The 21,921-nt window shown below is 38.9% G+C and overlaps 3 protein-coding genes and 2 non-coding genes across 5 annotated transcripts; 1 reads left to right on the top strand and 4 right to left on the bottom strand.

Moving 5' to 3' along the window:
• Nucleotides 1–2,993: 2,993 nt before the first annotated feature.
• LOC139299471 (prostate stem cell antigen-like) lies at nucleotides 2,994–5,380 on the bottom strand. The gene is made up of 3 exons (XM_070922379.1): nucleotides 5,329–5,380; nucleotides 4,752–4,871; nucleotides 2,994–3,205 (listed from the first exon to the last, which is right to left on the bottom strand). Exons 1-3 carry the CDS (start codon nucleotides 5,378–5,380, stop codon nucleotides 2,994–2,996), a joined length of 384 nt encoding a protein of 127 aa, XP_070778480.1.
• A 5,260-nt stretch (nucleotides 5,381–10,640) lies between these two features.
• ddah2 (DDAH family member 2, ADMA-independent) lies at nucleotides 10,641–15,789 on the top strand. The gene is made up of 5 exons (XM_070922249.1): nucleotides 10,641–10,940; nucleotides 11,886–12,074; nucleotides 13,639–13,758; nucleotides 14,368–14,511; nucleotides 15,642–15,789. The coding sequence occupies exons 1-5, from the start codon at nucleotides 10,641–10,643 to the stop codon at nucleotides 15,759–15,761; spliced, it is 873 nt and encodes a 290-aa protein (XP_070778350.1). The 3' UTR covers nucleotides 15,762–15,789.
• A 931-nt stretch (nucleotides 15,790–16,720) lies between these two features.
• On the bottom strand, nucleotides 16,721–19,942 carry rps5 (ribosomal protein S5). Its single transcript, XM_070921305.1, has 6 exons — nucleotides 19,906–19,942; nucleotides 18,814–18,917; nucleotides 18,319–18,528; nucleotides 17,610–17,738; nucleotides 17,035–17,133; nucleotides 16,721–16,833 (listed from the first exon to the last, which is right to left on the bottom strand). Coding segments are annotated over exons 1-6 (612 nt in total). The 5' UTR covers nucleotides 19,907–19,942; the 3' UTR covers nucleotides 16,721–16,764.
• On the bottom strand, nucleotides 17,214–17,345 carry LOC139299540 (small nucleolar RNA SNORA3/SNORA45 family). The gene has a single exon (XR_011598825.1). It is a non-coding gene; the product is annotated as a small nucleolar RNA SNORA3/SNORA45 family (small nucleolar RNA).
• On the bottom strand, nucleotides 18,613–18,746 carry LOC139299541 (small nucleolar RNA SNORA3/SNORA45 family). Its single transcript, XR_011598826.1, has one exon. It is a non-coding gene; the product is annotated as a small nucleolar RNA SNORA3/SNORA45 family (small nucleolar RNA).
• Nucleotides 19,943–21,921: the final 1,979 nt, after the last annotated feature.

Below are 21,921 nucleotides of genomic sequence, written 5' to 3'. Positions count from 1 at the left end.
ACAAAGCTGCCTACCAGATCACACTTACTGGTGAACTCACCAGTACCCTGCGAGCCTCAAACAAGCTGATTCAGTCTTGGTAATAAGGAAATGGGTTTTTTTTAAGTGATAAACATGCATACCAGCGACAGCTCACCTGCCAAAGTGTCTTTTGTGGTTTGTCTGCAATCACAGAGCTTCACATTGACTTTATTCTTTTGTTATTTAGAAAATAAGGCCTTGAAGGATTACACGATTTTCTATTAAAGCCAACTTCTATTTTAAATATTTCTTATTCTTCATAGTGCATCTCAGAGAGGAAGGGGGTGCTTTTCCCCGGGGGCCTGCACACCAGGTCTCGCTTTTGGGAGGCAGAGCTGCAAACAGTTACAGAGACAGGAAACTATTTCAATAGACTTGGGCTTCCCCTTTCTGCACTCCCACAGCAGGCGTGAAGGATTATTCAAGATTACAGAGCTTGTTTGTGATCCGCTGTCGGGGCCCCTTGCCAACAATTTATTGTGTTCTGCCTGTATGAAGGATCCTTTTTAATGTCATATAAAGGAAAGAGATCAGGTTGTGAGTGTATTGAAGTTGCTGTTGTTGACTGCTAAAGTGCTACACTGAAAGCACTCGTCCTGCCTCCTCCAATAGCTCGGGGCTCAAGGCCTGTTATGTTGCATGTTTCTCATGAGGGGAAAGAAACAGCAGGAAGTTAAATATAAACTATGTAAAAAGTTTCACATGAAAATAGCACTCGCAGCTTTAGTTTTAAATTTGATTAAAGGATAAGGCTGGCAATATTCTATGTTTTTCTTATTGTCAACAAAGATCAAAGCCAACATGTTAAGTTTGTGGTTAAATACTTGATTGATTATCCTTCCCTCTCTGTGGCACTCTAATCTAAAAACATATAGGATTTTCAACTGTTGGATAGATTGCCTTGAAATTTGGTTCAGGCATTCATTTTCGCCTCATAAGAAAATTAACTTTGGTGATCCCTTAACTTTTCCTCTAGTGCCATCATCAGGTCAAACTTTTGATTTGTCCAAAAACCTGCAAAACTTATGACATTCCCATCAGCCTCAGCTGTACTTTGTGTTTAGTACAAATTGATAAATGTTTGCATGCTAACATGCTACACTAAGGTGATTAACATGGTAAACATTAGCATGTTAGCATTGTCACTGTGCGCATGTTAGCAAGCTGATGTTAGCATTTAGCTCAGATTACCACTCACTGTGTCTGAGGTCAGACTCACAGAGCTGCCAGCAGAGCTTTAGACTTGTTAATAAAGTAAAGCTTCTTTGGTTTTGGTCTTTTCATGGGATTTGTTGACAAATAGAAAATGTTGTAATATCTCTAGGCTTATTCTTAAATTAAAAGCATTGTATATTTGGTGACTGCAGGCTGTCACTTAACTGTCATGTGTTGCCAGCAGGATTAATCCACTCTTGGAAGTTTGCTAGCCTGAATTTCTTATAAAAGTGACTTGAAATTGAACCGCTGGGAAGAACTGGAACCAATAATAACGCGCCATAGTAGCAGCTTGTGTAGAGAATTTTATTAACTTCACGGCACTATGCAAATTAACATTTATACGATAGGTAGTGGTGTCAACATCTTAAAATAGCCTCATTATATGCCATGTCTTTCACATCAGGGTGGAGCCCTTTTAAGAAAAATGAAACCTAAGTGCAATTTAAACCAGTTGAAAAGACAATCTTGTATACAGACTTTGATTATATTAGGCGTCCAGTGTGAGCACATCTGGTTGTATTTCTACATGATTTTAATCAACCAAGTTATGTCCTTCCATGATGAACTGCTAGGTGTAATGCAAAGAGATGGAAATGTATATTTTACTTATATTTGACTGAATTGTTGTGGATTTCACCCATTTTCTAAAATGGACCAACGTTTAAAGGGATCGTGTCTGAATAATTTCAGTGCTGATATATTTTAGTGTTTCCTCTTTTTCACTTCTTACTGTAGGACTGGATACAATTTCAGGGACCATTTAAATTGATATTCATTAAAATGTTACTTTCATTAGTTTATTTTTCACTTCACTGTCTTTAACTATTTTGTTATCTTCATGTACATGTATTTTCTTTGTTATGAAACCCATATTGTGCTTTTCACTTTGTTTCCTAACCCTATGCATTTCCCTTTAGCCTTTTTTCATGCTGTCTGCCATGTAGTCAAAAGCAGTTGCACTTAAAAGTCCACAGGATCAAAACAGTGGTGTGGACACTAAAGCAGTAGATTTAAATCAGCAATGAAGACAATCAAACTAATACCACAGCTGAAATGTATTTTTTACTTTACTCTTACAAAGACACATGTATTAATATCCCAATAAAAAGTATCTTAATAAATTGTGTTTTTATTTACTTTTTAACCGTTATCCAGGGGAACAACATGTAGTGTCTAGTCTATACAAGCAGTACTCTCAAAGCTAAACGTGTTGTCAAGTACGCTAATTAAAAAAATAATACATGCACAAACAGAGCAAATACACATAAAGTAGAGCACAAATGAGAAGCATAATACTGAGAGGGCATCTCTTCAGTGTAGTTTATGAATGTTAAAGTTTTATTAGCATCATTATCAGGTCATCAACATGGTCAAACTAAGTACAATAAAACTATATATTTGTGGTGAGATATATTTTGGTATCAGTCTTATTTTTACTGACTATATTTGGTCAATTGTGGTATTTTTAAATTATTAGTATTATTGATTTATGTATTGACCTTTTTAAGAAGATACTATGGGTAGGAAAATATCAGATAATATGGGTTTCTGAAAACCACATCAGCAGTATAATTTGCTGGGTGGCCACTAAAGACACATTCTTTATTAAAGACAGGAATTTTCAAACCCTGTTGGCTTACAAGTGCGTGCTCGTGCGCCTGTGAGTGTCCATCTTTTCCAGGTCACTCTCATATTTGATATTTGGTGTTCAACGTGACCCCCATCTAGAGCTCCAGCCTCATCACCCCTGATGCTCAGGCCAGCAGGAGAGTGAGTGCAGGCAGCAGGCCGAGAGCGACTCCTCCCCAGCTGAGGGCAGCAACGGACACAGCCCCGTTACACAGGTCTGTATCACAGCAGACGTTGGTATAGTTGAAGAAGAGGCCCGAGGCATATTTCTGTCCACTCACGCCGCACTGGTTGGGGATGGCACAGCTCTTCTCGTACATCGTCAGTTGTAACGATCCTATAAGAGCAGAGACGCTGGTCAGACAAATCTATGGAGGCAAAGAAATCCTTCTAATTTTAAAAGTAAATGTATTAGCCTGAATAAGGTGTATTTTATTTGAGGATCAGACATTTTTGTGTTCCCTGTTTTCTTTAGTAGCCCTGATGCTCAAGTTTTAATTTTTCATTTTGAATATTGCCATCTGAATATCACCAATACAATTTAAGCAAATGTATTTTTCTGACTTGATAATTTAATTAATCATAATGAATCACTGCACTGGAATTTATTTATTTGAATATTGGAAACTTGAATAAATATAAATATATTGCACCTTAAATTTCACAATAAGGTATTTACAGTAGTTTTTACAATTCAAATCCTTTTTTTGCTTCTGTACAAAACTGATTCATTTTGCTCCGTTTAGTGAAGTCCTACTGCTTAATTGCTAGTTCACAATTTCTGAAATCACATTCAACATGTTGTCTAATATACTTATAAAAAGATATTCTTGCACTGAAGACCCACTCTCAATTTGCCATAACATTGACAGAATGACGAGTGCATTTTGGCTGCTTTTTATTTCATTTACCAAATTCATTTACCACCTTAAAGGTAACATCGAATGATATCTGGGTCAGACTACTTTACTTCTCCTCCCACATTGAAAACTGTCTGAGCATTTATGGGTTAACGTGCATGTAAAAAAGGGGCTTTAGTGATTGTTTCGCCCCACCCACAGAGTCCAGAGAGCTATTTTTAGAGATAATTTGAAGGCATCACAGGCATTAGTGAGCTGACAACCGGCTTGATGAGAAATGGTGCTGAGATCTGATCCATTGACTCTTTCTTTTGTTTGTTCTTGTTTTGTTTTTACACTTGCAGAGTTGAGACTGGATCACGCCTGAGAGAAGGCCCTGAAAACCACTCACAATTGTTTTATTTTAGCGACGGCACACAGAGATCAGACAGTGCCATCTGTAAATATGTGGACAATGTTTTTGTTTTGTTTATTGTTTTGAAGTCTGTCTGTCAGTCTGTGTTCTAGATTAGTTTTCTCAGCAGTTATCTAGACAATTCTATAAACCTGCCTCTCAGAAATGGCCTAGTATGAAGGAAATAAAATAAGAAATATATAAAATTAAAATAAAAACTATGAAACTATGAAATTTAAATGCAGCTTTGGCGTGTATTGGGTGAGCAGTGCAGGAATTGTGACTACGAAAAGGACTACAGTTTCTTAACAGTTCTTCAGATGTGGGTGTCAACAGCCTTGAATTAAAGATGAAAGTCAGCTCTTTAACTTAATAGCAACTGTTTCTGTACAAAGCCAAAACCAAACTGTCATAATACATACATATACAGACTGCACTGTACCGTTCATTTCTCAAATCTGTTCCCAGACAATGTTCTGTACAATGAGGCTTTGTCTGCCAATTTGTGTCCATCATGCCCCAGATTCACAGAAAATAATCTCATCGACAGACACAGAAATAAACTCTCTCTCTCTCTCTCACACACACACACACACACACACACTAACACACACAGATCTGGATCTCACCACGTCTTCCCGTCGCAGTGCTAGACAGGCAGCGCTGCCCGGCTGGGCACTCCTGAGGAAACATTAAGCAGTCCAGAGGAGAGATGGCGGGGAATACACAGGTGTAACAGCGCAAACAGGCTGAGGGAATCAATGGGAAATATTAAGATTAGCAAATGTACATGTACATTGCTGAATCCCTGTTACAGTAAATCATCATGAGAGAAGATTCAGCCTGTTTAGTCACACGTTTAGAAAACTTTTAGTGTCCCAATTTCTTGAGATATGCTTGTTTTGGTTCTGACTGGATTTTGGTGTTTAGAGCAGAAGACAAGATAGCTAAGAAGAGCCATATCCTTGTTTTCATGAGTGTATCTAACCCATTGGAAGTGTTTTTGTCAAGCAGAAACCTATCCAGCCACTGTTGTGTAGAGTTTTGCTTCCTGGCATCAGTACTTCAATAAATACATTCAAAATAAGATATAGTTGTAGTGAAAACACATTTTACAATAAATTAAACAGTGTTTAAACGTCCTCTCGTAATGATTTCACTCATTAAATTAACTGAAAACTTCTTTTGTGTGTGCATCCTACATACCTGCCAAAGGTAGACAACACAGGAGCACGATCAGAAGTTGTGAACGAGACATGATGCGTCCACTAAAAAGTCCTCAAATAGTTTTCTGTTAACTATTCAAGCACAGCCAAAAGTCCCCTCTTGGGATGTTACAACTGTCTCATCAAACTAACTGCTGCAGCTGATCTGGTACGTCCCCCAACTCATTCCTAAATTCAATTTCTCTTCATCTGTGAAGTCCAGGCCCGCACCCTCTCTCTTTACTTTTTCTTCTGTTTTACTTCCACTATATTTTGTTTTAAGCTGATAAAGTCGCACCTCCTTTAAAGTAGTCTGTATTGTCAGCAATTCAGCGTTTGTCTTGTCTATCTTTTGTCGTAGGCCTGATTTGAGTACCCACGTTACCCAGTCTCCTCCCTGAAACTTCTAATTTAATTTGGCGAAGTAATTATGATCAGCTGACATTGTTAAAGACAGCCTGGGGGAGAGATTTATGTTTTGTGTTTGCTTGATGTTCATTTTTACATCACAGTAAGTGACCCTTCGCAACAACAGCATCTTTACTCAGCGATTAATTAATTAAAAGGACAGACAGTGATGACACGTTTTAGAGGATGTCACAGACAAAGTAGGGAGAAAAGGAAGTGTTTATGTGTGATACAGCTGAATGAGACGACCTCTGACCTCACTGTGAAGGAGGTCCCAGTGAGGATACCAAAGTCATGTCTTCAATAATATTTCTGGGACTATAATGTAGAGAGTTCACATTTTAAATTGAACTGTTAAGTGAGAAATTAAATGTGAAATTTGGGGATTTTTTTTTAATACTCAAAGAAATGTACAGAGGTTGGTTGGTGCTGGGGAAACTTGTGCTCATGGCCATGCCTTATTCTCAGTGGTGTTGTATGTAAGAAATATTATCTGTCATTTGAGTCAAAATGAGACATTATGTGTTTATATTTTGTGTGTGAGTGAGACAGCAGTTAGAGGTGCTAAGAAGTCAGAAAAGACAGACAGCAGTAAAGTCAGCACCGTGGAGAAAGAGTCAGCATCTTAGACAGAGAAAGCAACACAGAGAGAGAAAGTCAGCATGTCAGAGACATAGAGTCAGTAAGTTGGAGAGCGAGCCAGTTTAACTGAATTATCCTTTAGGGCGTAATGGGAGACGTGAAGGCAGCATGCAGGACGGTCTGCTGACAGCAGTCTTGTGATGGAGTGAGCCAAGTGGGCTCAGACTGAATAAGCTGTTTACCAGTTGATTAATTAGACAGCACACAGCCAAAAGCGTGAAAAAACTCCATTAAAATGTTGACTCGTGTTAGATTCAGACAAACAGTATTTACAAAGCATTTTCTTTCATTTGTGTGTTTTATCAGCAGTATAGGTTAGTCTTTTTAAATCGGGATGATATGCTGTATGCCGAAGTGGGCTGTGACAAGTCATAAATGTTAAGCATTCATGACTTCTCACACTCTCTGAAGTGTGTGTGTTTGTTGATAAAGCAATGTATTTTTGAATGGATTTTGGTTTGTGCATTTGTCTTTGTTCTCAGATGTGCTGTTGACTCTGTTGACTTTGGATTCACTCTCTCAAGGGATTTGCAAATATCCTCCAAAATGAAACCTTCAATCAGTTCACTACTGTTAGATAAGTATTTTATCTCTATTGTTCATCTTTGCATGAGCCAAGAAATACTGCCCATGTGTAGGTTCACATATTTGCATTATTTTTTCATTTGATAAAAAAAATGTTTGATAAAAATAAATGTTGTAAAATCAAGAATTTAAATGTAATGTCCAAATATTTTAATGAAATGAATAATTAGCACACACAATTGTTAGGTGTTGCCTCTATGAATGAATCCATGCCAGCTTTAATAGAATGGGTGTTTGCTGAGGACAAAAGTTTTACGAAATTGTAGGGGAGTGGAGGACACAGACAGAGTTAGTGTGGTAAACCTGCTGATGCTATATTTGACGGGGATGTTTTGTGTGCTGGCTGAAGGATCTCAGTGGACAGATGGTGTTCTTTAATCCTGTCTGTGCCCTCTACCTCCCCCCCTCAATCCCTCCACATTTCCCTCTACTATAACATCAACCTCACATTTTCTGTCTCTTTTTCTTCCTCTGTGTACACAAACACGCAGATATATTTCATCTTTCTTACCTCTTTGTAAGAGCATGTTTGACTTGCTGATGAACAACCTCGGCTGCAATAACTCAATCTAGTCAGCAGAAGGGAATATTGTGCTGCTTTATGAGCCAAAAAGTAGTCATACATACACAAGTGCCCACACATATATATACACATTCACAGCCATCTGTTACCTAGGATGTGTTTATGCATGTTTACATCACCACAGTCAAAACTCCAAATATCAGTTGCTAAATGTCAGCAAAAAAAGTTTGATTAGTAATACTGGAGTATTCATTGTAAACACAATTCACAAGCCTGCTGCTTAAAAGGATACAGAGCTTTTCCTTTGGTGCCTGATGAGGCAACCTGTTTATCCGACAGTGGCCAACATCATTTGACCCACATTTCAGGAAAAGCAGGATTATTTTTTTTGTCATGTCACACAGACAAAAACAGACAACGATGGCTCAGTAATACAGCATATAGGACTTAATCTATATTAACTTTGAACAGAAGGAGAGGGGAAAGACAAGGTGACAAACTTGTGTTTAGACAGCCTGGTGAATTGAATCAACTGTGAATCTGACAAGGTTAATGCAGCCGTTTATTTAGACCACTGTGGGAGAGGTGAGAAGAATATTGACTTATTTGTTTCACAGCAGACGGTCCAAGTGTATATTAAAAAGGCAGACACAAGCATAGAGACGGGGCTGCTGATACAATATCTGACCTTTCATAAACAATTCATCAGGATTAAAGAGAGCGTAAGAAACGTCCTTAATCCTAGAAAACCTCACACAAACACTCCAATCCGTCATTAATTTAGTGTCTCAGTACAAGGAAAGGGTGTCAGAGTAGGCTTATATCTGGCAAAAGTAGGGATTTCATCAGTGGGGCCCAAATGGTTAACTCATGCTGGAATGCTCCCATAATGTAGCTATCTAAGGTTAAATTAAACTGCTCTTTATTACCCTAATTTGATGTTTCCTAGACATTAAGTTATCAACACTGTTACAGTTTTCAAGCCCCCAAATTGGCAGTTACTGTCGCCTTAAAAATCAAGCTAAAAGCTAGCGTAAAGGTTAGCTTAAAGGTTAACGTTTAATTGTCATGGAAACCGGCCTATCGCCATGGCAACCTAGCGTTAAGGTCACAACCAAGCTAATGTATTTTATAATGTTTTTATGTGGCTATAAAATCACAGTATAGTTAGATTATACTATTACAGTCTAATTCTGGACAATAGAGTTTCTGGTTAGCTTAAAGAGGATGTCTTATTTATAGCTATCTAATGTTTAATAAAGTTATCTTTGTTAATGAACTTTGAGATACTGCTATGCTCAATAATAAACAAAATGTTAGTGATTTTGTACTCCAATTATTGATTACTGTACGGTGTATCTACTTTCAACAGTATTGAAAACCAATACAATAGTGGCTGCGGAGCTTTAAATCAACGTTGATTGAATCCGGACAGGGCGTGTGGGGGATGGGGGGTGCCGGGATGAAAGGGTGGGAGAGCTGTATCAAACTCACGATAAATACGTGAAGAAGACCGGAAGACGAGTGATTTGGCTTTTAAAAAATAAAAGCAGACCGGTCCTCAAATTCTAACTTTTAAAAGACGATGGATTAACTACTTTGTTTTTGGCTTCACCACCACTGTGTTTGAGTTTATTTACACGAACTATTCAATTTGATAAAGTGAGTGTCATTTTCTCAACCCTATGGAAGATTAGATGACACAACACAGCTCCTAGCAACCGTCTTATTTTGAAATACGTAACCGGAAATAAGCATATTCACAGTCGCCACTTTGATATGTAGTTGGTTCCCTTTATACATCCATGGTCGGCAGAGAAAGACAGAGGGAAAAGATAGCAAGGGAATAACGGGAACTGGGCCGGTTTGGAAATTAAATAAAACAGAGGGAAACGCGGCAGAGCGTGGACGCTGCGATACTTAAAAGAGGTAAGCAGACATAAGTCTACATCTTTGTTTGTTATTTGTGCAACTTCTGGGAAGTGTTGGTGATAGTTTCCCCGTGGAACATCATCAGAAGTATTTGGGAAGGAGCAGTGAACTGCTGGGCGGTGCACTCCTGCAGCCAAACACTCAAGATGTTTTGTTCAGTGTGTGGCTGAGGCTCATATTCATTATTGCAGCTGGATAACTCAGACTGATTTTTGTTACATTGTCAAACTCAGTGAAAGCACAAAATGGTGCACTTAACGTGGAAAATTATGTCAGGAAAACACTGTCGTTCCACAAGGAATCATTGATCTCACTAGTGGGTACCACAGACAAAAAATACTCAGTTTTAGCTCTGTTAACTGTGATTTTATAGCCTTAATTTGCAAGTAAGTATCCTGCCATATGTGCTGCTTTTATAACAAAATGAATATCAAAGCCCAGGACTTGTTGCATAAATTCTGAAGCAGATTTAGGAAACATCCTGTGTGGAAGGGAACCAAGTCCCTTTCTGCAGCCTCACAGTGGGCGACTGCTGTTAGTTACAAGGAAGATGATAAAAGGGCAATTGTCCCAAATCTAACCCACTTCCCAAACATGGAAGGCTTTGCAGCATATTGCAGAGCTATTGAATAATGTTTCTTCATAATCTAACCTTGAACAATGCTCCCTTTGTCTACTTTCAACTGTGCTATCGCTGTATGTTATTTCAGCTGCCCTTGAATGTTTTGTGCTGTGATGAATTATAGTGGTTTGCTCTTACAAACTAACAATCACCAATACACATAAGTACAAGTCTTCAGTGCCATGCTTCATTTGAAGCTCCAGAATAATGTGGTAGACATTTACCTCTCAAACAGAAGATGTGCGCACTGGAGCTCAAAATGTATCCTTGTTGTGTTTGTTTTTATTGTATTTGGCTTTGTTAATGTGTCCATCTCCCTCTGACTTAGGCTGGGATCATCTGCTTCCACTCCTCAGCGTCTGCAGATGCAGGAGTAGCCGGTGGAGTACTGGAATGAAGATGCTCTCCACTTTCCACCTGGATCTATTAACTCATCCCATTAGCTTCGTTTAGAGTTACAAGACTAGGCTGTGAAAAAGTTTTATCTTTTTTATTAACTCCTGCTTGTCTTCTGGCAGAGCAAACTTGGCATTTTGGCTGGATTTTAATACTTACTACCAGTTTTTACGGACAGACTTGTGAAAAACAAACACTTAAAATTATGGCAAACATGTGCCCATATGGCAGCTTCACCCATGCCGTGGTGCGGGGCATCCCAGAGACCTTTGGGAAAGCGGTGGGAGATGGTCGTGAGAACGGGGAGATCTCAGTGGACCTGGCCAAAGCTCAGCGTCAGTTTGGTTGCCTGACAGGAGCCCTGAGGCAGAAGGTGGGTCTGCAGCTGATCGAAATCCCCCCTGACCCCGAGCTGCCAGAGAGCTGGCGGATAGAGGATGTGGCAGTCATCCAGGGAGACACAGCGCTCATCACCAGGCCCTTCAAACAGCAGAGACGCAGTGAGGTAACACAGTGGAGAAGGAAATGGCTTTAGTTTAGACATTTCTGCACCCTAATCCTCTTTTAATGCACTTAATCTAAAGGGCAATAAGTAATAAAGTGTTTCAGTCCATATCAGTATGGTATGAAAATGAAATGGATAATAATGGTTTCTGGCAGCTGAGCTGACTTAAATCTTGGATGTCAGAGGTTCTGTTAACCCTTAAGTTTAGGGGTCTGTAATTTCTGAATGATTTATCCAAAAGATCCTGGAAAGCACTATATAATTTGGTACTGATTATAGGGGAAAGGGCGATAGCGAGTGGTACATGTCCCATTAATAACTGGTTATGCTTTATTTTCCAGGTTTGTAATATACTAATATTTTTTCTAGCACGTTCAGTGGAAAGAACTATGTAATTTGGTCCTAATTGTAAGCAAAATAGGGATTTCCTTAAAGGAACAGCTCCATTAAAACCCAAGACAACATTAATTCATTGGTCATTTTTTTGTGGAAGGGTCACTACTTATATATGATGAATTGTTTTAATTACAATGTACCGAATTGCATAGTTCTCTTGAGGAAACTTATTCAGAAGTTACGGACTTTAAGCATTAGAGATTCCTTGAATGGACCATTAAGAAAAGTTTTCAGTTTCAGCTTGCAGCTGCACTATCATGTGATCTTTACAGAACTCCAACAAATACCATGATTAAATCTAAAATCTTGTTCACTGAAATAAAAAAACAATGTACATGCTTTGGAACTTGTGACGAAGTAATGTAAAGAATTCAGTTATTTTTGCTAATAATATATATAGATGGATTGTACAAACGATATGTTCATCTAGACAAACATTAATACGTTAACCACTTGAATGGTTGTTCACTGAACCTGTAAGTCAAACACTCAAACTGAATTAAGTTGAGCATGAATGTGTTTCTTTCTCTTAACTCTTCATCTCACCAGGCGGAGGCAGTGAGGAGGGTGATGTCAGAGCTGAACCTGACCGTGGTGGAGATGGGGGCTGAGGAGGGGGACTCTGGAGGGGCCACGCTGGAGGGCAGCGACGTCCTCTTCACGGGGAGGGAGTTCTTTGTCGGCATCTCCTCCCACACCAACCGCAGAGGGGCGGAAGTGCTGGCAGACACTTTCAGGGTAAGAAGCATGAAGAGAAGATGAAGCAGTGACATTTTTCAAACAGTTGTGCGCTTGGGGCCTTTTGTCATGAATGCTTGTTTCTGTATGTAATAGACAAACTTATCTAAACCACTGTCAGTTTAATATATTGCATTTATTGATTATGGTATGAACATCTGGCTTTTTAAAAACAGAAAAAAGCTTTTATCAGTAAACCGTCAGATAACCAATAGTTTACATTTTCAGCCAGTGCAACAAAGATGCCTCGTTGCCAAGATGCCAGAAAACTTGTCAGAAAACTGACCCAGCTGCCAAAGTGAGCAGGTGGCCATTTGCTGTATTTCATTTGGGGAATTATAGTCTGTAAACAGTGATGAATGAGGCTGTTCCTTTGGCCAAATAATGGAGACCACACATTGGGGCCCCCTCTGGCCCGACACGACCCACCCATTAGTATTGATTCCTTCACTTCTCTTAAGTGCATTGTACTCACATCTGCTTTTTTTTTTTGTGTGTGTATATGTGTGTCTGGTATGAATTAGTGTGGGTGGGAGGGTTCATGTGGTCAGAACAGGGGATGAAAGAGGAAGACCAGCAGACCATTTACTCAGACATCCTCTGTATCATGTTTCAGAGTTGTATACCAGCATTTTGTATGCTTTTCAAATGTCATTCAATACAATATTTTACAAGTGCTTTTTACATATTTATAGACACGTGTTTGTCTTTGTTACAATAACACTAAGTGGCCAAATTGCTTTTGCTTCCTATATATTTTGCAGCTAACAGAGATGCCTTTATAGTGCTATCTCGGTTTGATAGGTCCTAAGTACAGCTTCCTGCCAGCATATCTGTAGACTGTGTAGTAATTATTTATCTGACAATACTGATGTTTGATTCAACCACAGAGAAGCATCATGTACCGTGAGCTCATTAATGACACTCAAACATTATTTTGTCCTAATTAAGATTTCACCTGTAGGTTTGGAGGCTGTCGGGTACACAATCATCAAATGTTTTTCTTGACCAGATGTAAAAGCCTCAGTGGCAACTTTTAGACCATGGGACAAAAAAACTCTTAAACACTAACAACACCTATAAAACCATTTGACATGGGCCTGGCAGCTTGTTAAGACAGGGTGTGGCGGTTACGCTGCAGGTTTTACAGACAAACATCACAAAGGAACAACTTCTTTGGTCTCCTATTATTATTCACCAGCTTTGGTCAGAGAGGAACTTATGTCATACCAGAGGTAGACAAAAGTCTGATTAAATCTTAATTCCTAAAACCTTATAGCCTGGAATAGCCTTTGTCTTTATCACAGCTACATAGTAAATATCAAGTCACGAATTACTGCACCTGCTCCAGAATCACACAGCAGGCTGCTTAGTGTCGAGCTACGAGTGGTAAACGTTTGACTCTTGAATAGCACAGAGCCGCTGTTAATGTTATTCGTAACAGTTGTGCTTTTTCCTGCTACGACAGAGCGTCCGCTGTGAGAAAGGCCTCTCAGGTGGCTACCACAAAACTAGATGAGGGAACAGTGTGTTAATTAAACCTTTCAACCTCCCATCTGTTCAGGACTTTGCTGTGTCCACCGTCCCGGTCTGTGGTGGAGCCCGACTGAAAAACATCTGCTCCATGGGAGGTCCAGACACAATCATCATCAGCAACAGTGACGGGGCCAAGAAGACACTCCGGGTAAGTGTGTTTATTTACAGTAAGTGTTTGTGTATGCTCGTGGGGTTCATAGATATAAAATACTGTACATTATCTTTAAAGGAATAGTTGGACATTTTGGGGAATATTTGCTTTCTTACAGAGTTACATAATGAGATTGATACAACTCAGGATTAAGGGTATTCTCCAAAATGTCTTACTATTCCTTTAACCTGAAACGAATGAGTTACTTTTTAAAATGTACAAAAGCCTCATAAGTGACAGAGAAATCCTAGAATGTGTGAATCCTGGATGAAGATTTTGGTCTTGAGGGTGATTTCTATAATGGGATAATGTGTTTGTATATCGAAAATTATATGCAGTTAAATAAGATATTGACAGTTTCCTTCTCTTGAGTATTAGAAAATCATGTATTAGCCAGGCCCCAGCATCTGTTACCAGTCAATATTAGTCTCATTATCTCTCACATACACACGTTTTCACTCTGTGTGCATGTGTTGGTGTTCTCTCTGTCGTGACGTGAACTGCACACACACACATTTCCGAACTGCTGAGGTCATATTAATAATGGCACTAATGTTGCCTTTGAGTCTGTGTGTAATGCTGGGAGTGGTGTGTGTTTGTCTCCAGATGATGGAACAGCTGACTGATCATCACTATGAAGTGCTCACTGTTCCAGAGGAATCGGCAGCAAACTGCGTCTACATCAAAGGTCCGTCTAATCGGGACTTCCTGCTCCACCGGCCCGCAGAGGAATGTCCTGACAGCATCTCTGTGAGTACAGCTGCAGTTTCAAAAAGAGCCTTTATTAAATTAAAGGTTCATGGCAGCATTTTCTCTTGTATATTGTGCTACCCTGAAGTTGGGGGACACACGAAACAGATTGAAAGGAGATGGTCAAAATTGAAGCTGCAGAGGTCAAAATATCCTGAATTTTTGTCCCTAAAGTCCAAAAATGCAACTCAATAATGTCTTTTTATTAAATCCTTCCACTGCCATGGTAAACACCCACATCTTTCAAACTCCACACCCCTGTGTCTGTAACAGACTAGAAAGATTTTAAAGTCAAATCCGAGAAAACCCTGATAACATAATCAGGGTTAAGTAGTGCTAATCATGACAAGTAAACTGATCTTCATGTGTAAAATCAGTGGATTGCCCCGTCTCAACCTACTATTACATTTGCTGCAGTCAGAAGCTACTATCGTCTGATCTACTTAGCTTCAGCTCCTGGAAATCGTAGCCTTGTAGTTAAAAATACTGCATGTCCTTTTCTTTAAAGCACTTATTTCTGACATTTATCAACTTTATCAGAAACAGAGAGACTGTGATAGAGCCATAAACATGTAAAAGACCTTGTTTCCTATGATGTAGGTCTCTCAGCAGAGATCCTAACAGAAATGTCTTATCACTGTCACAGTACAAACTATTGTATTAATTATGCTGTGACTTTCTTGACCTTTTGGATCCACAATCAGAAACATCTTGTGAAAACATTCTCTCGCTCTCAGCTCCATCTGGCATTGTTGACCTGTTAGAAATGTGAGTAGGTGGGAGGACAAAAGTTTAGATATCTTGAAAATTGTATGCTCTCATTTTTGTTTTTGTTTCAGAATAGTGAGCGTGAGTTGAAAGGTGACTTTTGACCAGGACTGAGCAATACACAATATCACAATATTAATATTGCGTATATTTTCCTATATAATCATGAAGTGATATTATAAAAGTCACTGACACCTATGTTAAAGTCATTCTGTTGTGAGTTCCAGCCAGTGAAGCAGTTTTTCCTCCCCTTCCTTCTTTAATTAGTCAGCAACTTCTTCCTTCGAGTGTCTCCAGTACAGTCTGTGCCCGTGATGATGATGATGAGTAAGTTTTTTTTTTCCCTCATGTCCTCCCTGCAGGCCTTCCAGAAGCTACAGGACTACACCCTCCTGCCAACAGCCTCCAGCGAGGCCTCCAAGCTGGGAGCGTCTCTGTCCTCACTCTGCCTCCTCATCAACAGAAAGCACACGTATTTCTGAAAACACACTTCTAACCATCAGTACGTTACACAGCATTTACCGGCACGTGTTCATAGGTAGGGTGAAGGGGCGGCCATTGAAAGATTTCCACAGATTAAAAGTTTTGTCTATTTATTGCTAAGGGAAAACAGAAATGATCCAACTGTAACATCTGCTAACTGACTTGATTCTTGGCACTGCTGCCCCCCCTGCTGATCCAACAGTGCAGCGCGCTGGATTCCTCACAAAACTCTTACACAACTATCCATGAAACCACTAAATCCAGCTGCAGCTTCACACTGTTTTAACTTGTGACTGCAACTGAGCTGACAATTCCCTGAAATGTAAAATGGTAAGCAGACAATGATGGCACCAAGTTTAAGACTTTCAATAGAATACAACTTAATCCCTGTTTCATACTCAGACTGGGTAAAGTATGAAGGAAAACCAGGAGGAACTACAATTATTAGTTTCAGTACTCCCCAGCAGTCTAAAATCTACTTCTAATTAAATTTGTGACCTGGACTGGACAAGTGTCATTAAACTGGATTATGTGATCTGTCTGAGTCTAAAATTGACATTTGCCAAACATTACTGTGTAAGGCAGGCAAGCCAAAAATATTTAAGACTTGTTAAATTTAACAATACGTTTTTTTAATAAAAGGAAACTGAATTCAGTGCTTTTTAAGACACGCAGATACCCTGTGGTACCCAAATTCATGTCTGCAGATCTGTGATAGTGTACAGCTCTAATAATACAACAGGTTGGTACCTACTTCATTGTAGAAATGCAGTTTTGAAATAATTGTATTAGCTTTATGTACAAACTTGTAGTAAGTGTAGTGATGCCAATAAAATTCAACTGACAGCCTAAGATAGTTGCCGTACTTGTGTAATTTGTGTGTCTGTTCACTGTTGAAGAATCTAAACTATTGCGTGTAGAAGTACATTTAAAAAAAAAAGCACTCATGAAATCAACAGAAATTTCTTCAAATTTATTTGTTTTGTTAGAAAGCAAACATGTTTAACGGTTGGACTTGGCAACTCTCTCCAACTCGTCCTTCTTCTTGATGGCATAGGAGTTAGATGAACCCTGAGGAGGAGAAATTCAGTTTAATACACCTCAACACACAAGTTACAGCAAAATATATAAATGAGGACCAGAGTTACAGACTATTTGCATTTCTCACCACCGCAATTACAGGTTATGTTTCAGCTCTGACCACATCTGTAATCTGTGCTACTGATTCTATGTTGAATCACAAAGGTTGTGTTTTTAAGTGGATAAACTTACCTTAGCTGCATTGATCAGCTCATCAGCCAGACACTCTGCGATGGTCTTGATGTTCCTGAAAGCAGCTTCTCTTGCTCCTGTGCACAGCAGCCAGATGGCCTACAAGACAAGAGAGACAGCAGGACGTGAGTGGGTGAGACAGGCTGACAAATTCACTTTGGTGGAATTAACACTGGCTGTAATGTATCTGAGTTGGTGATTGACTGGGCCACGACAGACTACAGCCAATGAATAAGCAAAGATATTTCCTCTGCGAGCACTCTAGCACACCAGGGCAATGGGTAGTATCCAGGCGTGACTCTAGCCTCGCTTGATGCATCAAATACAAACAATTTCACCTCAAGATAAAAACAGCTTTCAGTTAAAAATAAAATATTTTAGACACTGTACAGCCATTTACAGAAACTGCCGCTTTTTTACATGTATTATTACTGTATAACTCCTTCTGTGTCAGCTTTAAAAACAATGAAAGGTTGTTAAGTCTTCTGGCTAATGAAGCTAATTGAGTTTCCTCCCACTTGCACGTACAATTGACAAATTTAAACAACTGTTTTAATGCAAATGAGCGTAGTTACCTGGTTGACTCTGCGGAGGGGTGACACGTCCACAGCCTGCCTCCTGACGGTACCAGCGCGACCGATACGGGTGGAGTCCTCACGGGGTCCACTGTTGATGATGGCGTTGACCAAGACCTGCAGGGGATTCTGGGAACAAAATTTTAAAATGGTAGTAAGAAATTTCAATCAATGCACAACATGTGGTAACATCAAGAAAGAGATCCATGACACTGAAGACTTACTGACACCTGCAGTTCTGGTAATCTGCTCAGTGTTGGGTTTTGCCAACAGTAATTTTTTGAGTAGTGCTCTGGGCTCTACTGTATTTTGGGTTACAGATGTAACTGCATTTTTTTTTACTTACAGATCTGGGAATTTAACCACGTCTATTATTCAAATTCAATCGAAAGACAATTCAAAAATATAATTCACAGAATAACTGTAGTGTATTTAGTTACTTTAATGTGTCTGTGGCTTAATTAACAGCTCATTTGTATTTTCTGCAAAAAACAGAAAACCTATAAACAGCTCTGGTGTATTATTGTATACGATGAAAATTTGTCCCATAGTATCAGCTGAAGACTATTAATCCAGTATCAAAGTTAACCCATAACACTGAAGAATATGGTTTGATTGCTGCCATCCTAATCACGCTGCACATATTGAGCAGTATTATAAGTCACACTAAACAAGAGTGACAATTGTTGTGAAAGTTAGAGGTACATACCTCTCCTGTCAGCAGGTGGATGATCTCAAAGGCATGCTTGACGATGCGCACGGTCATCAGCTTCTTGCCGTTGTTGCGGCCGTGCATCATCATGGAGTTGGTCAGACGCTCCACGATGGGGCACTGGGCCTTACGGAAACGCTTGGCGGCATAACGTCCTCCAGAGTGTGGCAGGTACTTGGCGTACTTCTCTTTCACAGCAATGTAATCCTAAGTGTACAGGGGGTGATTTAGACATCATGGTTTATACATATATGAACACAGCATTGTTGAGGTACAGTATGCAAGAAGTGGTAGTGTGTCTGAGTTGGTGATTGACTGGGCCACAACAGACTACAGCCAATGAATAAGCAGAGACATTTTCCTCTGCGAGCACTCTAGCACACCAGGACAATAGATAAGAGTCCAGGCGTGACTCTAGCCTCGCTTTACATCAATAAAGACAACTTTATGAAAAACAGTTGACACAAGCAGCAATGGTCTCTTGCCGCTTACCTGCAGGGAGATGTCATTGATCTGGACATCGTCGGTGCTCCACTTGCCAAAGAGCTTGATCTCTGGGGATTCGGCCACGGCTGGGGCAGTCTCCCACTCAGTCACTGAGGATTACAAAAAGGAGGTGGTCAATTCAGGCCAATAATAAGAAAAAGGCTCATCACACATACAGCTTTACGTGAGACTCAGTTTACCCGACTTTAAAATTTCAGATGGGGCTGGGCAATATGAAATCTTTCTGCTCACATCAGGTTGTCTAATGTTAATGCGTGAGGGGCACAAACTACTTGGTTGTCTAACTAATACTAATCACATTATTGAGCAAACTGGATCCGTCATTATCGCCTGGCATTGCCACATTTCATCAGTTCTGGGTTAATTTAAACGTAACCGTATTGTTGATTATTTAAATAGAGCAATATGATAAATCGCATTACTCTCATTTTACAATTACACTAATTGAGATCGGTATCTTAGCCACATAGCCCAGCTCTAACGTTACCAGCTTTCAGGCTATACCCGACGCTACAAAGCTATCATGATACAGACAAATACCTCAACATGTGATCTTGGCACAGATCACTTTAATATAACTTAATTTAATTTCAGATGATAATTTAAAAACAGAGCCACCGTTTCGGAGCAGGGCCCGAGTTGAAGCCTGCTTCTCTAAAGTTAACGTAACGTTAGCTAACTTCAGCGATGTCAACTGACAAGCTAGCGAGGGCTTGAAATGGCGACCATCTACATTAATGAACGGTTATGGTAGTATATATATTTTCTCATGTGAAAAACGTGGCAATAATTATTAACATTTCGCGACATTTTGTGAAATGAAATACTGAGTGTGAGATCTATCGAGGTGGCTAACCAACATGCCGCATCCACATGTGCTAACAAGCTAGCCACATGCTAATGCTCAGCGCCGTTGTGCTCGTAGGGCAACACTTAATGGAAATAAAACATTACGGCAAAACTGAGATGTTTTGCTCTTCTTTCTCGGACAACGGGAAGCAGTACCGCTTCTATTTATATGAGAATAGTCTTTTTATAAGATATATGAAGCGAGCAAAATGTGATTTTTTCACTCACTTGTGTCTGCCGTTCTGTACCACACTTCTCTGAGACGGAAAAGGGCCTTTTCGGGGCGCCGCGTCTTGATATCCGGTGAGCTGGTTGGTTTCTTCCGGTGTGCAAGGAATGTAGGGAATTGTAGTCTTTTCTTTCAGAATGGCGTTAACGCCTTGGAACTGAATTTGGCCATAATTATATGTAGAGTTATAATTTATTATAACTTTTTGTTATATATAATATATAATATGTAACTTTATTATAGCTTTATATAAATTATTTATCATTTAAGTTTCCAAGTGTAGTTTATATAATTATATAATACGCTGAAAGAAATAATTTATTCATTTATTCATTAATGAGGCTGCAATGATTTCAGTTCTCCCTTTCACTCTTCCATTAATGAAAACAGTGATTTTGAAAATAGGAACCCAGCATAAATGTAACACCTATTCTTGACAGATATGATAAGTAAAGCCTGATATCAATATTCAATATTGTAAGATATTAATGTTGTATTATACACACATCACTTTTTTATAAGAATCCCTTAGATTAAGTTAAATATACAGTATGTACAAAAATTATTTTACAGTTGGAAAACATACTTGGCAGAAGCATAGGACTAACAGCAAATATGTGTATATTTTAAACAGTAAACTTCACAGAAAATTGTATCAATGACAAATATAAACAATAACAATCCAGGTCATACATAGTAAATATCATGACTCAAATAAGTCTGATATACAGTATATTTATTAAGAAAAAAACGTGGCCTTAAGTGGATTAAGTAGTATGTTTTATATGCTGCATTTTTGAACAAACAAAAAACTGAATTTAACTGTACAGAACTATAACAAACTGTTTCTTCTGTTGGATTTTTGTACTGACATGTCTTGTTACTGATTCTGATTCATATTTGGGATAAATTAGTGGTCATTTTCAGTTAGGATGTTGAATTATCCACTTTAATGTCCTACTTTGAGGTGGCATGTGTTTCATGAACTGAACTGGACAAGGAAAATGTTGTTGTAATAAATGAAGACAAAAAGAGACGTTTAAAACTGTCTTTTATCGAGGAATTGTCAACATTTGACACATTTTCATTTGGAGACCAAATACTGTAGAAATCGTAGGACTGTCAAAATAGTAGCTTCTGTTTGACTTTTAAAAAAGTGACCAAATCTAACATTTACTGTTTGTAAAGCAAGAAAATTGAACAGAGAGGACATCCCTTAAATCCATATTGTATGCAATTCATTTGTACAAGCATACATAAAACAAAGGATGCAACAATATTTAAATAATACTGCAAATTTAACAACTTTAAAACAGTTAAAATCATCCCATCTTTATCATTTCCCTTCTCTTTAATCGGTCTAAATATTGTGCAATGCATGCTTTACTCATTAAAATAGTAATTCACTTCTTGTTTTTATCTCACAATACATATTTCCATTCTTTTGTCTTTTTCGTAACATCTACAAGTACAACAGGCATCATAAACATCCAACAAAATGCAAAAAAAATTAAAAAGTAATGAATCCCTTTTACGACAGAGACAGACAAACAAGAAGGTTGCTCAAACGCCTGAGATATCTAAATGCGATGGGAGGTAAAGACTGCCACGTACAATAGTCTGGTGGACAAGTAAACACTAATATAGCACTGCCACTCTCCAGCCACTCTACATCAGTCTCCACCCTTCCCTATCGTTATATTTTTTAGCACCATCACTAAAGGCAGTGTGTCATAGCACTTCGGTATGGGACATGAAACTCTGAGGCATGTGGGAAAAAGTTAAGGCTCAATCTACTAAAGCTCCAAAGCACTGCATGATAATGATAATAAACATGATTTTCATGATTATATGGGCACACTACAAAAAACGAGGAAAACATGATCCCACCAGGGTTAAAAATGGAAGGATAGAAATATATAAATTACTGCATCGTAAGATGAGCAGGGCAGTGAGTCTGTTCACGTAGACAAGATGACAGAACTTCGCTCAGGCACTGTTGTGTTGTGTGGTGT

Source organism: Enoplosus armatus, chromosome 16 (genome assembly GCF_043641665.1).
Source record: "Enoplosus armatus isolate fEnoArm2 chromosome 16, fEnoArm2.hap1, whole genome shotgun sequence".
NCBI classification, from domain to species: Eukaryota; Metazoa; Chordata; class Actinopteri; order Centrarchiformes; family Enoplosidae; genus Enoplosus; species Enoplosus armatus.
Note: the sequence above shows the minus strand (reverse complement) of the source record. Positions and strands in the feature narration are given on the sequence as shown.

What these genes read in the sequence shown, in the direction of transcription:
- LOC139299471 (XM_070922379.1), bottom strand. Translation starts at nt 5,380, where the DNA reads ATGTCTCGTTCACAACTTCTGATCGTGCTCCTGTGTTGTCTACCTTTG. An exon ending in GTGTTGTCTACCTTTGGCAG is followed by an intron (nt 4,872 to 5,328) that starts GTATGTAGGATG and finishes TGATTCCCTCAG; the next exon opens with CCTGTTTGCGCTGTTACACC. An exon ending in CACTGCGACGGGAAGACGTG is followed by an intron (nt 3,206 to 4,751) that starts GTGAGATCCAGA and finishes CTGCTCTTATAG; the next exon opens with GATCGTTACAACTGACGATG.
- ddah2 (XM_070922249.1), top strand. Translation starts at nt 10,641, where the DNA reads ATGGCAAACATGTGCCCATATGGCAGCTTCACCCATGCCGTGGTGCGG. An exon ending in TGCTGGCAGACACTTTCAGG is followed by an intron (nt 12,075 to 13,638) that starts GTAAGAAGCATG and finishes CCATCTGTTCAG; the next exon opens with GACTTTGCTGTGTCCACCGT. An exon ending in AATGTCCTGACAGCATCTCT is followed by an intron (nt 14,512 to 15,641) that starts GTGAGTACAGCT and finishes TCCTCCCTGCAG; the next exon opens with GCCTTCCAGAAGCTACAGGA.
- rps5 (XM_070921305.1), bottom strand. An exon ending in TCAATGACATCTCCCTGCAG is followed by an intron (nt 18,529 to 18,813) that starts GTAAGCGGCAAG and finishes CTGTACACTTAG; the next exon opens with GATTACATTGCTGTGAAAGA. An exon ending in TCCACCTGCTGACAGGAGAG is followed by an intron (nt 17,739 to 18,318) that starts GTATGTACCTCT and finishes TTTTGTTCCCAG; the next exon opens with AATCCCCTGCAGGTCTTGGT.